The 15,882-nt window shown below is 47.4% G+C and overlaps 2 protein-coding genes across 2 annotated transcripts; one reads left to right on the top strand and one right to left on the bottom strand.

Moving 5' to 3' along the window:
- Positions 1–1,296: 1,296 nt before the first annotated feature.
- Positions 1,297–2,829, bottom strand: F5B22DRAFT_596797 (uncharacterized protein). The gene is made up of 2 exons (XM_047974268.1): positions 2,158–2,829; positions 1,297–2,081 (listed from the first exon to the last, which is right to left on the bottom strand). Exons 1-2 carry the CDS (start codon positions 2,409–2,411, stop codon positions 1,610–1,612), a joined length of 726 nt encoding a protein of 241 aa, XP_047833447.1. The 5' UTR covers positions 2,412–2,829; the 3' UTR covers positions 1,297–1,609.
- Positions 2,830–12,357: 9,528 nt separating this feature from the next.
- Positions 12,358–15,556, top strand: F5B22DRAFT_662571 (uncharacterized protein; the record flags this gene model as incomplete). Its single annotated transcript, XM_047980457.1, has 5 exons — positions 12,358–13,897; positions 13,949–14,596; positions 14,689–14,880; positions 14,950–15,120; positions 15,175–15,556. The coding sequence occupies exons 1-5, from the start codon at positions 12,492–12,494 to the stop codon at positions 15,554–15,556; spliced, it is 2,799 nt and encodes a 932-aa protein (XP_047833446.1). The 5' UTR covers positions 12,358–12,491.
- Between the last annotated feature and the right edge of the window lie 326 nt (positions 15,557–15,882).

Here is a 15,882-nt window from a genome sequence, read left to right as displayed (position 1 = left end):
TCGAAAGATATACAAGCAATATGGCAAATTAGTTATATAGACTTCAGTTTATTATACCACCCAATGAGACCTATGCGGTCAAGGCTGGCAGACTAGTTGTATATATCACCTTAGCCTCCACGAAGCCTCCGATACCTGCCAAGATTCTACATAGCCAATCAGAGCATATTAGACATGTATTGTAGCGGTTTTGATACCAAAGGTACCTAATGCTATACCAGATATGCATAGATCACCGGCAAAAGCTAGGCTTTTGTATGTAGATCTGTTAGCAAAGCTAGGGGATACTTAAGACCCGATTAAAAGTGTCCCGGAGGTTTCGTGGAGGCTAAGGTGATACTCAAGTCAAGCCACCAAGGATTTTTGCAGCCCTAGGAGATCATTATCATCAATAGCATCAAGTCCAAGCCCCGACCTCTGCTCTTGTTATACCTGGCTCATAAATACTACTTGCCTTATATTCATTACACTACAATGTAGCGTCGAATCTTACCGGGTTATTTCACTGTATGAAGAGCTTGTCACATTGGTGCCGAGTCAAACCTCTGGTGGGTTTTAGGGTTGTTGATTTGGCGCTGGAATAAGCTTTTCATACCGTGAAGAGCAGTTAACTAGTGTATTTTGATACATTGTATGTGATATAAATGTGTTTGTCGTTGAACGAACCCTGTATGGATTATACAGTTGTTAGCTTGATAGCCCTGTCGATTAGCCTACTATTCATCATGAGCGTCAAACCAGACTCATAAGCGGTTTGGCTCTCGAACCATTCATGTAACTGATATGTTCCTGAACGATGGCTCGAGGCAAGGGGGCGAAATCTCTAAAATCTTACGTTTCAATATGGGAATTCATATCTTATGAGGAGGATTATTCCAGAGAATGCGCCTGTAGTCGCTAGCGATCCGCAGGTTCGTCTGTACGCGTGCGAAAACTACCTCACTTAGAGTTCTGTAGCACCCGCGCTTACCCAACTATAACTGGTGCAATTTGGTGAAGTACATGACATGGGAATCAGCCTCAGCTTTGACTTTGCACGAGGGCCAACTTCTCCGGCATTTGAAGACACGAACCATTTGTTTAATTACATTCCTGCGATATCAGGGAACCAGCCATCAAACTACCCTATTGGTATTGATCAAAGAAGAATTTGTTTATGACCGAACCCTAGGTATAAGAGTAGAGCTCGTAAAGGGTTCTTACAACGAGTAACATCATTCAGCACCCTCACACTATAGCGTACTCGACACTAGAGATCTCGGTCAGAGCTATTCAGAGAGAGAAGGGATTCAGATGTAGAAGAAATTGGTGAAAATGCATTGAAATCGCTATACTAAGAAATGATGAATATGTCCAGTTTCGATATACAATTACAACCAATGGTTGATGTCGTAATCTCATGATGCACGCTGTGAAACTTAATCTATCTTCTAGCCGGTCAAACTAACAACCCTCCACCATTATCGTACACCACAACGCTCTATTACTTTTCAATAGCTTCCACCCCACCGAAACCAGCCGAGAGCCACGTGTGATGGAAGGGATCGGCGCTCAAAGTGTTCTCAAAGTATAGGCACTTCGAAGTAACGTTGATGAATCCGAATATGATTTAAGTTGAACTTTTTAACACAGCACCCGCCACGGGGTCAGTACTAGCAGTATTGGATAGGTAGGCCGTAGGATTGTCCCCTCTTTTTAACCAGCAATTCCCGTAATTTGACGGGATATACTTGGTCTGGTCCGTCCGATACGTGATTGCTGTGCATTCGTCCTTGCCACTGAAGCTATTGTGTGCCGCGCAAGCTTGTAAGCAATCGTGGAAAGAGTATGCGATGACAGCACCGAAGTCCCCCCCGGAGTAGTCGACGTCGCACGTAGGCTTGAACGTCCACGACTTATCGCCTAATGTTATTGCCATATCATTGTCGAGGCCGCCTGGACAATCCAGCTTTACCATCCCAGTGGGAACAACTATGATCCCTGTTGTTGAACTTGGAGATCCTGTCGCAGTGACCGTGGCTGTTACTGTCGTCGTTGCAGCAGCCACATTGCTATCGGGAGCCACATGGCTATTACATGCGCTGTTGTATAGTAAAGACACAGTTAGGAAAACACTCTTTGGTCGTCATTTGAGCTCCTCGTAATGGCCAAACTCACCTCTTCGCATTATTAACAGCTATTGAGCCACCAACGCCACCACCCACGGCAGCAACGATGATAACCACGGCCAACGCGACAGATAGTAAGAAGGTTGTCCGTCTTACTCCGCAAACAGTCGGCTCTTGAACGGGAGGGGAATAATATGGTGCTGGAGCCCAAGGTTTCGTCGGTTCGGTCCTCAACTCCAAGCCCGGCTGTGTATGGTCAACGATCTCTTTGTAAGAGTCGAACTGCGATGGCTGCGAATTCATGGCGTAAAAGTTGTAAACGAGCGTGTAGTGGTCGGTGGACAAGTGCGTACCCAATTGTCAGCGGGTAGCTGCCTCCTTGATCAACAACTCAGGTTTACAGGATCGGCAACGTATAAGCCCTCTCGTCGACTTGGCGGTTTTCCTGCGTTATACGACTCTTATGGATTGAACCATGGACGTCATAAATTGAACTTGACAGAAGCACTGCTAGAAACGAAGACGAAAATGCATTACACTACTAATCCAAAGAATTCTTGTCGAATTGGGTAGCCCAGGAATTATCAGTGAGCAAGCCGTTTCAGATTGATCATTCTAGGCTTCCGGTCATTTCTTCTTACCTTTCCTTTCTCGGCCCAGCTTATGTTGAAGCTGGACATCTCATTCGGTAAGTCCCCTTAGGACTAGCCAAGACCTTTTTCTGCCTTGTTGTCATACGTTTAGTGCGCAGATCTCACGCTTACTGCTGACATACATTACATTAGCCACTATTATTACCAGTATTAATAGTATCATCGCCGGCCCCCCGCTTGCGAACTTGCGATATGGTGGATCTTCACGCAGACAGGTGAGAGAAGATAAAAAGAAGTTGATGTCTGTTAATCTGGCCTAAATAGGGCTGAATTACATAGGTTTCAGCGCGGTAGCATCTTCTGGCAACCAGGCCGGCTCGATTCCCCACCGCATTTTATGGATGTGGCTGGAACGCCACTTAAATTTATACGAACCCGACCGCCAAGTCCTAGAAAGAGGCTCCGGTCAAGATGATCGAATCCAGCCATCGCAATGCAATATTCATTCCCTAGGACTTATCAAACAATTTCGATAAGATTACTTAATATCCAATAGGTACCACCCACATGTGTATATTAATAGAGGACGCCTGGTATGACAAGAAAACTCACTTTTACAAATCTCGAATTTGTTTTCATACACATTCCAACCATTTTATGTAATATCGTACCCAGTATTGAGGAAACAGACGAAAGATCGCAAGCTTCTGGATAGGCAATAGCGTCTAGGCTATCTAGTCTACAGCGGTAAACCAGGAACAATAGGTCCTGTCAGAGGATACTCCATACATAGTAGGTATGGGGATAAAGGTGTGAAAGAGTGGCTCATAGGTTGGGCAGAAGCATTAGCTTCGATACGGCATGGTCGAGTTTATAGTAGGTGGCCTGGATCAATCTTTAAGGGGCTTGAAGCATCAGAGGACCCCAGCAGCTCGCTAATGCGCGCTTGCGGCGCATGTTTGCATACGCCGTAAAGCGGAGATTGGAATTGACAACCAGGTACTACTAAAAGGATATCATGTAAGCGGCGCTTGCAGCTCCTAGCAATCGCTACTATTATCTAATTAGATCCTTGGCATGTGCCCACTGACTTTTACCTCTCTTCCGTAGGATTAGAATGAGTATTCGTAGGTGCAGAGTATTTGGGATGGTAGGGAGTAAGGGTGGCAGAGCTCACGATCAAGCGCTGCTAAATACTGGGGGCACTGCCGCATAGGGTTATGTAATATAAATATAAATATACGCTAACCAACTGAAGAGAAATATCGCGAAGCAAGTGTCCGGGGTACCTTGCGCTTTCATCACGGAGTTGTCCGTGTACGGAAGTGAGCCTGTAGGAATGGGTAGCTCAAGTCAGGTGAACCACCAGGGATGTGCATTGGTTGTTTACCTATCAGTAATGTAGAAATTGTGAAGTAGTTCTCACGATTACCAAATCTTGGCACGTTTGCCTCACAAGATAGGTAATACAAGACTCATGAGAGGATTTTACCTTTGGGTCGTTCAGGTTATCCTTGAGACACGAGGAAGGGCTTAGACGAAACCCCCGAGCTGCCAAGCATTTAATATCGCACAATGAACTATGCTGCCAAGGCGTATATCTGTTACCTGATATACTTGCTATTTCATGCTATTAGGGGAGTACTTTATGGCCGCCGAGAGCAACAAGAGCAGCATATGATATAAGCTGCCTTGCTATAATGCTTTTCTTCATGTGAGGTCAGTAGTTTGCTTCGAGTATTAGCTGCCTCGTTTGTTTCAGCAATGAACACGCATATCTTATAGGAAGAGAGCAACTCTGTTTAAGGTCCCTATAACCAAGCTGACCAGCGTAGACCGCTTATCCCTCTTGCTCGATGTACCAACATAGTAAGTAATTAGCTCTAACAACAGTTTTTATGTAGAGCTCCTGAACCAAAGTCCAACCTAGAACTAGGAAGACACCGACTTGAGATGATGATTTCAAGATTGCCCCTAACACCAAATCATGCCATACTTACTTTCCTGAGCGGCCTAGAAGTATGGCTATGCAGTAAAGTTTCCAATGCTGCGTGAAGTTTGAGACGTGAGGAATGAAATTGTCACATTACCATATAGTTGAGTGTAGACGTGCAGGGTCTCGGCGTGATAACGTCGTTCCTATCTTTTGGACAGCGTGGCGCTTTAGTATGCACTCCTAATCTATTCCGTGACAGGGATTTAAACTCCTTTTGCCTATTTACTTCTAGTTTCGGTTTGTCTCTAGTTCCCAACACATACTAGACCATTCGACTTATCGGCAGAATATCACACTTCGTATATGATATCTCATCAATCAGTTGACTAACTTGAATCTTGGTGGTGATATGTTCTTATGGATTTTAAAGCTCCTAAACTTTATTACAAATTTCAGAAAACTATTAAAGAAATGCATAATTTCATGGCCAATTTGATAGAAGACAGGGGAAACTCTTGTTGGAAAGCACTGTATGTTAGCAACACTTTTCAGACGAGGCGACTCCTGTAAGTAGTTGCGCAGTGACTTTGAAAACTTGAATACCATCACGTGGTGTCAGAGGTGAGTGGTACGGAGTGAGCAGTAATCCAATCACTGTTGGCAATCTAATATTGGTTCCTAAACCTTCCAACTCTCAATGGGGGTCATTCCATTTCACTATACTGCAAGAAGGCCTAGTATAACCACCCTTAGGGGGGATATGTGACTATAACCCCTGACACGTAGACTTTCCCAGGCTGAATACTAACTCCCGGCCATGTCTCCAGAATTCCCGCATCGAGACAAGAGCTGCGTTAGCACCATGTCCGAAGTATAGCCCGAATCTATTCTCATGCACGGTTGTTCTCCTAGCTTCACCCGTCTCTACCCTTCAGCTCAACACCACATCCCTTCCAGGGCATGCTATAATGAGATAACAATAGCGTAGAGTGGCGTAAGACCTGTCTTCTTGCAGTTCATTATCCTGCGTCGTTATTATAATAGATAAATCAAGTTATGCTATCTAAATTACTTAGGTAGTATATATATGCCACAAGCCCCTATGCAGTTTTAGGGGGTCTCAAAGCTAAATAGACGTATAGGGAATTCTATAGCATTTATTTGCGCCTTGTCTTAATATATAGAGGATAGAATCTCGAACATCACCAAAAATTCGAAGATGCTCCATCAAGTACGAAGATTTGCTAAGTTGATCAACCACAGGGAAAAAGGGTAATTTTAATCAAGGCTTCTTTCTTGTCACTTGGAACCTAGGCAGCAGCATCAAGATTAACTAAGCCATCAATGTAAGACGAAACGTATTCAATACGGGCAATCTAAACGTAGCTCCACACAAGCAGCTCATATCCATAGGTCTCGTACTATATTTATATTAGCGAGGCTAATACGAGAGGTCACATTCTCGCTTTTCCTCCCTTGTCTTCTCTTCGTCCTACTTCTTCTTCTAGATAATGACAAAGTCAAGGGAATGTAGCTTATCAAAATGGCCATATCGGCTCAACGCTACGTTAACGACTCGCAGCTCCCTATGAAACAAAGGAAAAATTCGACATGAAGGATTCTAGGGCAGAATCAATCAATCAAGTGAGTGAAGGGATGATATGAATGACTCACAGGAAGCTTACGTTATGAAGCTCAGCCGCACCACCTAGATTTGCACTTCTCATATAGCGAGCCTATAGAATCAAGAGATGGCATCATCAGGTAGATCACCGATGATCGACTGATTGTAAGTTGATTGTGGAAAGAATCATCACGCTAAGCTGTTTGCTGCGTCCTTGAATCAGATGTTCGGTCATCCGACTCGAATCGTGGGTATACAACTGTCCTTTGAGTCAACCTGGTAGAATCTTGGGTTCCGAGAATCGGTCATTATGGAGCGAGGGGCCATCGTGGTCTGCACTTATCATATTCCATTACGTTTGAGGAAGCACGTAGGTATATAAGATTTTCACTGGCACAACTTTAATGTCGGTTTCATGATAGCCGTCGGGTCGCCGTTCCAACACCAAGACAACACTGTATCCTATATAGGAAATTATACCCTGCAATTAGGTCAAATGCTTTGCTCTGAGTGGCCAAAATGCTAAGTACCTTGTTTGGCGTTGCATCAGCGGCTAAAGGAATACCAAGGATTGGTGTGCATATGGAAGTGGTGTAGTGTGGATAGGGGGTATGAGTCAGCAATGGATTTGGAGTTCGGAGTTTTTATCACGTAATTATACCTCTTCGTGATGGCTTCACTAATAACCGCTTAGTCTTTTAAAGGCGTGATACCTTTTTCTTAATCGAACGTTGAATTCGAAAAGCGGCTACATTGGCAATGAAATCCCTAGTACTAGCTACGGATTACACATTCATTGAAGTGTAGATGCTTATCTATTGATTTCATTAGGTGCAAGTGGTACAGGTCCTATGGGATCCTTTCAGCTTCAATATTCGAGAATCCTTGAATTCTTTTGTGTTTACTATTCCGGCGATTTTTAAGAGAAACTTTGTGTGTCATCTGAATATTCTAGGCAAAGGATTGGTCAGTTATTGAGAGACGATTGCGAATGCGAGCTTTGGAGGCAATCACCTCCACCTAAAATCTTATGTGAAGTTTGAAAAGGCATGATGGCCTCTTTTGAGCACATGCTACTTCAATACGACTATCGAAGCTGATGATCAGACGTAGATTCTAAGGGTTGTAAGCTGTATACACATGATTCGTAGCTCCGATGCTGACTGCGAAGCGCCGGCACTATTTACAGCGAGGTGCATGTCGTGTAAAAGCCGTAATGGGGATTACTTGTCAGGTGTAAGAATGGATTTTCGTGGGGGCTGATTGGTTAGTTTCATATCACATGGGCTGAATGAACTTGCGTAGTGTTGTATGGATGGATTACTTGCAGCTGCAAGGCTTTGAGGCTCTAGGCGGTGAGCTTTCACTCTAGCCAATCGCATCAACTTTGGCTGTCCAGAGTGGTAATAATATGATTAGCATAAGGGAGGCCTCGCCAGCTGATGTCATCGAAAATAAGCTCAGCTTTAACGAAGCGAGCGAGCAATGCATGTGTTGGCCGATCATAGCTTGTGATGTCTGAAGCATACCCGAGAAAGCCGACGCACTCCAATGAGAAGCTAGACGGCTAGAATGTAGGAGTGCGACCACTCGATAGGTTTACGTTTCTTGGAATGACGACACGCGCAGTGTTGATATATGGTACTGTACGCATTAATCGACCTGGTCGAGGTTACGGTAGTGCATGCATGTTAGGCTTCATGAAACCGCGTGGGAGCCAGGATGAGCGTACTTCATGCAGACAGTGACTGCACTCAATGCAGATGCTCCGCGGAGGAAGGTCGGAACCCTATATCAGGGGGTTGATTGGATACGGACATACAACCGGCGGAGTGGCGTGGGTGGACGTCTGCGGTTGTGGCACGATCCAATCCCTTCTCCGTGTTTCCGGAAACCCTGAAACCATGACTACAAGGTCTATCTGCTTCCGAGAGAGCCTGTTTAGTGGAGAGAAACGAAAAGGGCTGTTAGTGGTAGATGATCTTTTGCGTTTCAGCCTGGATCGGAAAGATTCGTCGTGTTGATCGCTCATATATCGTTTACTTCATTGGTGGGCCATTCGACCGGGTCTGGCCGTTCGCATGTTCCATGATCCCGTCGGCCGCCGCATTCCCAGGGGACAGGGGCGCGGATACTGCGCGGGGAATAAAGCACATGCGAATGCAACCGCAGCGCACGAACACCTGCACTCTGCCCAGGCTGCGGATCGCGAACTATGGCCGCCGGAGATATTTGACTGTACCGAGCTAGTGGGGCTTGGTGTCGAAGCAATTCCAGCAGCCCTGTCTGCCTACTTCATCGGCCTGGAGTCATACTGTTGGTAAATGTACTGCGCGCTGTGCGCAGTAGGTTTCCTTCCACTAAGAAGCATCGCGCTGTGGTTTAGTGCTGGCACCATCACTCAGTGTTCTCATCCGGTAAATCAGATGTTACAGACGAAACTGGCGCTCAAAGAATGAGGTCCCTGGTTGTGAATTCGGCGCCACATGCAAGCGTAGCAATGCGAATGGGTTGCTTCTTGTAACATACGACGAGTAGGTAAGAAGGGCCGGGAGGAGGGGTGATGCGTAACCATCCACCATGTATAGTCCCGATACCGTGTGTGCTTCATCTCTTACTCGTTGGCGCAAGATCAATTGATACCAGTTGGAGGGAAACGGAAAGAGGCATGCAGTGAAGACGGGCGTGACGGCTGTACACACCACGTACACAATAGAGTACAGTAATTCATCGTGTACTGTTGATGTGTATCTCCAGTGTGGACGTAGTAAGAACTGGTAAGGTGTGATGCAGTTAGCTGCCGACCGATCGCTAATGACCGACCCCTGAGGTTCAACGGTCTGCAGGGGGCCAACCGGGATCCCCTTGTTTGCTCATCCATTTGCGTAGACACCGATGCGGGATGGCCCCAACACTTTCACTTCCTAGCCAATCCACTTCCCCAATCGCTCAGCTGCTGTTGTATTGATCATGTAGGTACGTAGTGCATATGGGCGAATAGGTACAGGTATATACGATTTAGGTAACGAACGAGATGCCTTGACTGACGGTGGGATCTAAAAGGATATAAGATGCAAGACGAGATAGGAAAAAGCAAAAACAGCAGGAAGGAAAAGAAAAGAGAAAAAGCAACAGTAGTTGTACCAAGACACGACCTAGCCCCATGTATCGTAAGACGAACCAATAGTCTACGCAGCCTCAGCGGCGATGGTAGTGGTACCTTGGGAGTGAGTGTGATACTATTAAATGTAGTTAGGTGATGGATGGCGTCTCGTCTGACGCTGAGTACTACGGCGCGTACCGATCGGAGTCCATTCTTTGCAGACCCTAGCTTCGATACGATGCTGTTTGCCCTTGCATCCCGGGGCACTCGTCGTCGACGTGGTCGTCTCGTTTGCCCAACATCTCATGCTCGACTCGCACAACAGGCGGTATGGGAGAGTCACATGGCACAAGTGATGTAAGGAGATAACCACTTATCAAACAGACCATGATGGCGGCGGAATTGGCTAACGACGTATCCGTCCCTGGCTAGGTCCCCCGGTTCTGTGGGCTCTCCTCCCATCAGCCATCAACCCTGGCCAGTCACCGAGAGTCCCAAGAGGTTTGTGGTGTCCACCGGCTTGCGCGAAGGGTCCGCGAAGGGCCTAGCGTCAAGTCTGGCCAGCCGATTGTCTACCTCCCCGGGAACATATTCGAAATAAGTACTGTACCAAGCCGTTTGCCGTTGGCCGCTCTCGCTGACCGCTTTGGACTCTGGCCTGGCCATGTTCGGACAAGGACTACCACCCTCGCTTGGCCTTTCCCGTTGTTGCCCTGACTTTCCAACACGGAGTTATAGAAGGCGGCAGCACACGGGTCCAGGGAGACCTTAGAGCTACCGATTCGATTCCCACCACTTTGTTTGTGTTTGGTCTTGGACACGCCCACTTATCTACATACCTACCTCCAAGTCTCATCTCTCTCTGCCTGCACTGTTGAACCTCGCATTTTTATCATACTGCCGTGCGACCTAGCTGTCTACCGACTGTTGTTCCTGCTGTGCCCATCGTGCGTAGGCCAAATCTAAAAACACAACCGGGATCGTGCTGTGGACAGGATATCAACTTCTGCCTAGCAAATATATACATACCTATCCATCGAAAAGAAGCTACCCCTGATCGCGGGACATACATAGCTCGAGCTCGCCCCGAGATTTCGAATAGCTGGTTGGTCGCCTGCCCCATCTGTTTACTTTCGCCCCGTTTCTTTTTCACCGTTCTCTCCATCGAAGCGTGGTCGAGAAAATACAAAGCATTTTCGGAATGTTTTCTGAATTTGGCCCCCATTTGAAGCAATGCATGAACGCTGTCGTGTTATAGGGCTGAGGCCAGGCGTAGCTGGTAAACGCCGCATCTTTTTTGGGGGTTATGCATAAACGAACTACAAATACGTCTTATACATGTATGTACAAGCTGACCAAAGGAATCTAGGTAGTCAAGCTAAAATAGCGAACATCGCCCCAGAGCCCAGTGCCCAGTGTTGCCTGGCTTCAAGGTTGTGTGGAGTTAGCCTGTGGTGCTGACACGTGAGCCCAACTGCACCCATCTTAAAGACGGAGGACAGCAACCACCCGAGGCATCGGTGTTTTCGTACGTCACTGGGGTGTGGTGACTATGTATGAAGAGTTCGAGTAAGTGGATGAAGCTTTTTTGCTTGACCGTCGACAGAGGGAGACGGTATGTGTGTTTGCGCGCGTGTGGGCTCTCTACCTTGTTTGTGTTGTAAGACAGTGAGCGAGTGGGCAGATACGGCGGCATGAACGAGAGGGTTGCCGGTCTAAGCCGTCTAGACGAAGTCCTGTGTTTCACAAGGCCTCCAGCCATAGGAACAACGAGGACGACGATGGTGACGACGACAATGGTCAGCATGAGGCATTATTACCTACCAACAGCAATGCATAGACAGCCATATGACCAACATGCTTAGGCTTCTAAGATCAGATTCGGTGCCCAAGCTGGAGAGTGCTGCTTGCTGCTTGCTGCTCGTTGGAGCCGCCTGCAAATGCAACCAAACCAACAGCTGCCACCTCTCGGTCTCAACAGTTGTTGTGCTGGCACCAAACAAATATTGTCGTCGATGCGCTTTCTGCCGTTGCTGCTGCTATCATTGCTGTTGTTGCCATTGATTGTTGTTCTCATTGTTCCCGCTGTCCTTGTTGTCCTTGTTGCTGCCGCTCTTGTCGTATCCGTGTTCTCGGGGGTTTCCATCGTCGGTGCGGCTTCCTAGTCTCCCTGGTCTCCCTTTCCCTTTCCCTCTCCCTTTCTCTCTCTCGTTCGTTCCTTGCAAAGTGCACCTCCCTCGCATTCTACATTTTGGTGGCTTCCGAACAAACATCCAAGTGCTTGCCGAAAATGCCTGCTTTTCATAGGTGGGAGGTCGGAGGTGCCTACTCAGGCCAAGTCCGTCCTTGCATCATCGTCATCATCATCATCTTCTCTGGCACCATCACTCCCTCTCTACCTTTTTCCACTTTCCAAGTTGTATTCCACCCTCCTACCCCTATCTAGGACTTATTTCCACATCGTCGTCAGAAGAAGGGTTTCTCGATACCAGACGACGAGTCACAAGACACTTCCGTTCCTGTTCCTTGCCTTGACTTGCGTTTGTGTCCTGCACTGCTTCCTTACCTACATAGTATGTGGGCTGTCTGGGGCTCTGCTACTGGTCTCTCTTGATTTTTTTTTTTTTTTTAATCTCCGCGTCTGTCCCTTGTCGAGACTAAGCGCATCCTATGCCTTCATGACAATAGCTTCGAGTTGATCCTCCTAATAGGTAGACTTCGTCTTCCCATCTGTATTCCGACTCGGATCCCTGAGCCCCTTACATCCAGGCTTAGAAATAGGGTGTGAGCTTGCATCCACCTCAGCAACTGGCATCACCCTAGCCCGCCTACTATGAACCCTGGTGGTTCCCACTTGCATCTTGTTGCCTTTCCTCACCTCTTCGTCTTTCTCTCTCAGCCACCAGCATCTACGTACTTGACGCTGCCGTCTCTTGTCCCTCGACCCCCATTCTGCGGCTCAAGAGCCCATCTAACTCGCTTCGCTTCGAGAACCAACTGAGGCCAATGTAGCTGACCGACCTTCCAGGAGATATTCATCACTTGCACAGCCTTTCCTTGACTGCAGCTCGACAAACTGGATACCGGAGAGCGTCCTCGCCCGTTGGCTTAACCTCGTAATATAGCCATGGATCTGCTGCTTTCTACCGAGACCATGGACAATACACTGCATCGCGCCGAAGCGATCCTGCATTACGTCTACCCTCTTGCCGTGTTTATCTACTTCGCTGCCTCGTCAGCCGTCGTTCTTTGTGCGCTGCAGAACCCCTCCTTAAAACCACCGCCCGTCAGAATCAAGCTCATCTGGTATTTCTTGCTCCTGTTCATCAGTCTGTATGGAGTGCAGATTGTGCTCAAAATTGTTGAAATTCTGGTCTGGTCACACTGGCCTGCTCAATCTACCATTATTGGCCTACTTGCATGCGTACTTGTCTTTGGAGTGCAACAAAACAGCTTTGGGGATGCGGCAGACATTGTCTGGTATCCGTACTATGGCTCCTGGGTCCTGGCGTCCTTGTTTGAACCTGCTATTGCTGTTTCGCAATTTCTCGCCGCAAATGATGCTTCTACCATTAGTCTCGATGCCCATCCTGAAGTTGAGTTACCGGCATTTATTCGCCTGGATGCTGCTTTGTCCATTGTCCGTTTCGTTATTATCACTGGTGTCATCCTGATATACTTCTCATCTCACTGTCGCAATGATACAGATAGCTCTGATGAGGAAAGGTCCCCGCTGATCCCCAAGTCTGACCAAAGAGCAAGCAATGGCAATGGATCAGCCGATAGTGGCTACGGGACTAGTTCCGAGGCTGCCAACACTGATGCGACCAATACGGAAACAGTCAACTCTCCCACAGAACCCGAATCCCCCTGGGAGCGTCAACAGCGTCTCCTCCGGGAAAAGATGGAGAAACGTTTAAAAAGTGAAGGAAGCTGGATCGCATATGTTAAGGGTTTCATGGTATTCTTCCCCTACATTTGGCCAGTAGGAAGTCGTCGTTTGCAAATCCATGTCGTTCTCGTAGGGCTATGCCTGCTCGCAGGCAATGGACTCAACTTCCTCATTCCTCGCCAGTACGGTGTTGTACTGGATTCACTGGGTGGCGCATCAAAAGAAAGCCCCTGGGTTCAGGTCACGATATTTGCAGCTCTCCGAGTCCTCTCGTCTGAAGCAGGCCTCCCCCTGATCAGAAACCTACTCTGGATGCCGGTTGAGTATTACTCCCAGGAGGCACTGAGCGTCGCGGCATACTCTCATGTTATGAACTTGTCATCCGAGTTCCATGATAGCCAGAGCTCGTCCGACATTCAGGTGGCTATTTCAAATGGGTATCATCTCACTAGTCTACTTGAATCGATCTGCTTCCAGGCAATCCCTATGGTTATTGATCTGGTCGTGGCCTTTACTTACCTATCGGTCAAATTCGGTCCCTATGAGGGCTTCATCACAATCGCTACAGGCCTAGCATTCATTCAGTCCGCAGCTCAGCTGATTTCAAGGTTCAAGGAGAAGAGAAAGAAGGTGGTCAGCACGTAAGTAAATATGCGGCTCCTCATCAATGGGCTATCCTAATATTATGGTAGATATTTCGAAGAGCACTACACTCGTCAGGCTGGTATCCAGGGTTGGTATACTGTGAGCGCCTTCAATCAAGTTCCGTACGAAGAAGGTCGGTATAGTAAAGCTGTGAAGTCCCAGGTGACGGCGTATAAGTCTATTTACTTGGGATACCTAGTTGGGCAAGCATTCCAATACCTGATTCTCACTGCGGGCTTACTTGCTGGCGCATTTTTGGCTGTCTATCAGATCATTCACAAAAAAGCCACACCTGGTGATTTCGTTATGTTATTGACATATTGGGGCCAGCTCACATCGCCTCTTCAATTCTTCTCCACAATGGGACGAAATATTAGTCAGAGCCTGGTCCAAGTCGAACGTCTCCTTGAGGTGATGCTAACAAAGCCAACTGTTGTCGACAAACCTGGTGCTCGGCCCTTGAAACTAAAGGGTGGAAAAGTCGAATTTCGCAATGTCAGCTTTAGTTACGACAAGAAGAAGGACATCTTGAAGGGCGTAAAGCTGTCTGCACCACCAGGTACCACTGTTGCTTTTGTAGGGGCAACGGGGGCTGGCAAGTCGACTATATTCAAGGTTCTCGATCGTTTCTACGATGTGACCGGTGGTTCAATCCTAATCGATGGACAGGATATCCGAGACGTCACATTATCTAGGTATGAAAAACGCAAAGCAGAATCGTCCTTAATTTTGAGATATGATGCTTCTGTATAGTTGCCAACTCTCCTTGCTGACCAGTATCATCTAGTTTACGACGTTGTATCGGGATTGTGCCCCAGTCTCCGATTCTCTTTGACGATACTGTGATCAACAACGTCAGATATGCCCGGTTAGATGCTTCCGATGAAGAGGTTTACAGCGCCTGTAAAGCAGCTGCCATACATGACCAGATCATGGGATTTACTGAAGGATATAAAACCCGAGTTGGAGAACGTGGCGTGTAAGTTATGCGACATAGCCGAGGGGCTGTATTGATGTTCTTCCTCCGTACGCTCGCTAATATTGGCAGAAAATTGTCTGGCGGGGAGCTGCAACGAGTCGCGATAGCTCGAGCTATACTCAAAAATCCCGAGATCGTCCTCCTAGATGAGGCGACAAGTGCTGTTGATACTGACACTGAACAAAAGATTCAGGAAGGATTGCGCGCGCTATGTGATAATCGTACAACGTTTATTGTGGCGTAAGTATCGGACTTCGACGCCGTGAGATTCTAAACAAGACTAACACCTTATAGTCATCGCCTCTCAACGGTTATGAATGCTGACATAATCTTCGTTGTGGCTAATGGCCAGGTCGTGGAGCAAGGCAGCCACGAGGAACTGGTTCTTAAGAATGGCAAATATGCAGAACTTTGGTCCAAACAGATCTTTGTGAAGCCTAAAGAGCGAAAAGAAAGCACAGAAGATGCCGAAACAACTTTACAACCTACCGAGCAGAAGCATGAGGCAACTGACGAGGAAATGAGTGAGGCCAGTCGTTCAGAGGCATTAGTATCGCTCTCTACAGTGGAGGAAGGCGGATCAGAGACAGGTGGATCGGATGTAGCTGGCGGCGAGGGTGGGAATACTCCGGTGGCGCACAAGAAAGAGGTAGATCTGTCAAATGATCAATCTTGATTTTTTGACTGATACTGATCTCTAACTTGCAGGGTTCAAGATTGAATCCCGGCGCACCGGAGTTCACCCCACGTACCCTTTGCGCAACCAAGCCGATGCCAGCGTCGCCGATTCACAACAGCTGGGCCGAGGATGTCGAGGATGAGGCTGCTTCGCCTACGAAAGTACACATTGAGGGCAACGACTCTGGCCTAGAATGGGAGGCGCATCCTGATTATGCTCGAGCGCCACCAAACACAGCAGCAGCATCACCTGACAGCCTCAACGTGGTTATTGAAACAACTGCTTCGAAGTCTCCAGGACCTAGGCCTCGCCGTAATACCTTG

This window comes from Xylaria bambusicola (assembly GCF_022495145.1).
Source record: "Xylaria bambusicola strain CBS 139988 unplaced genomic scaffold F5B22scaffold_9, whole genome shotgun sequence".
Classification (NCBI taxonomy): domain Eukaryota; kingdom Fungi; phylum Ascomycota; class Sordariomycetes; order Xylariales; family Xylariaceae; genus Xylaria; species Xylaria bambusicola.
This window is presented reverse-complemented; position numbering and strand designations above follow the sequence as displayed.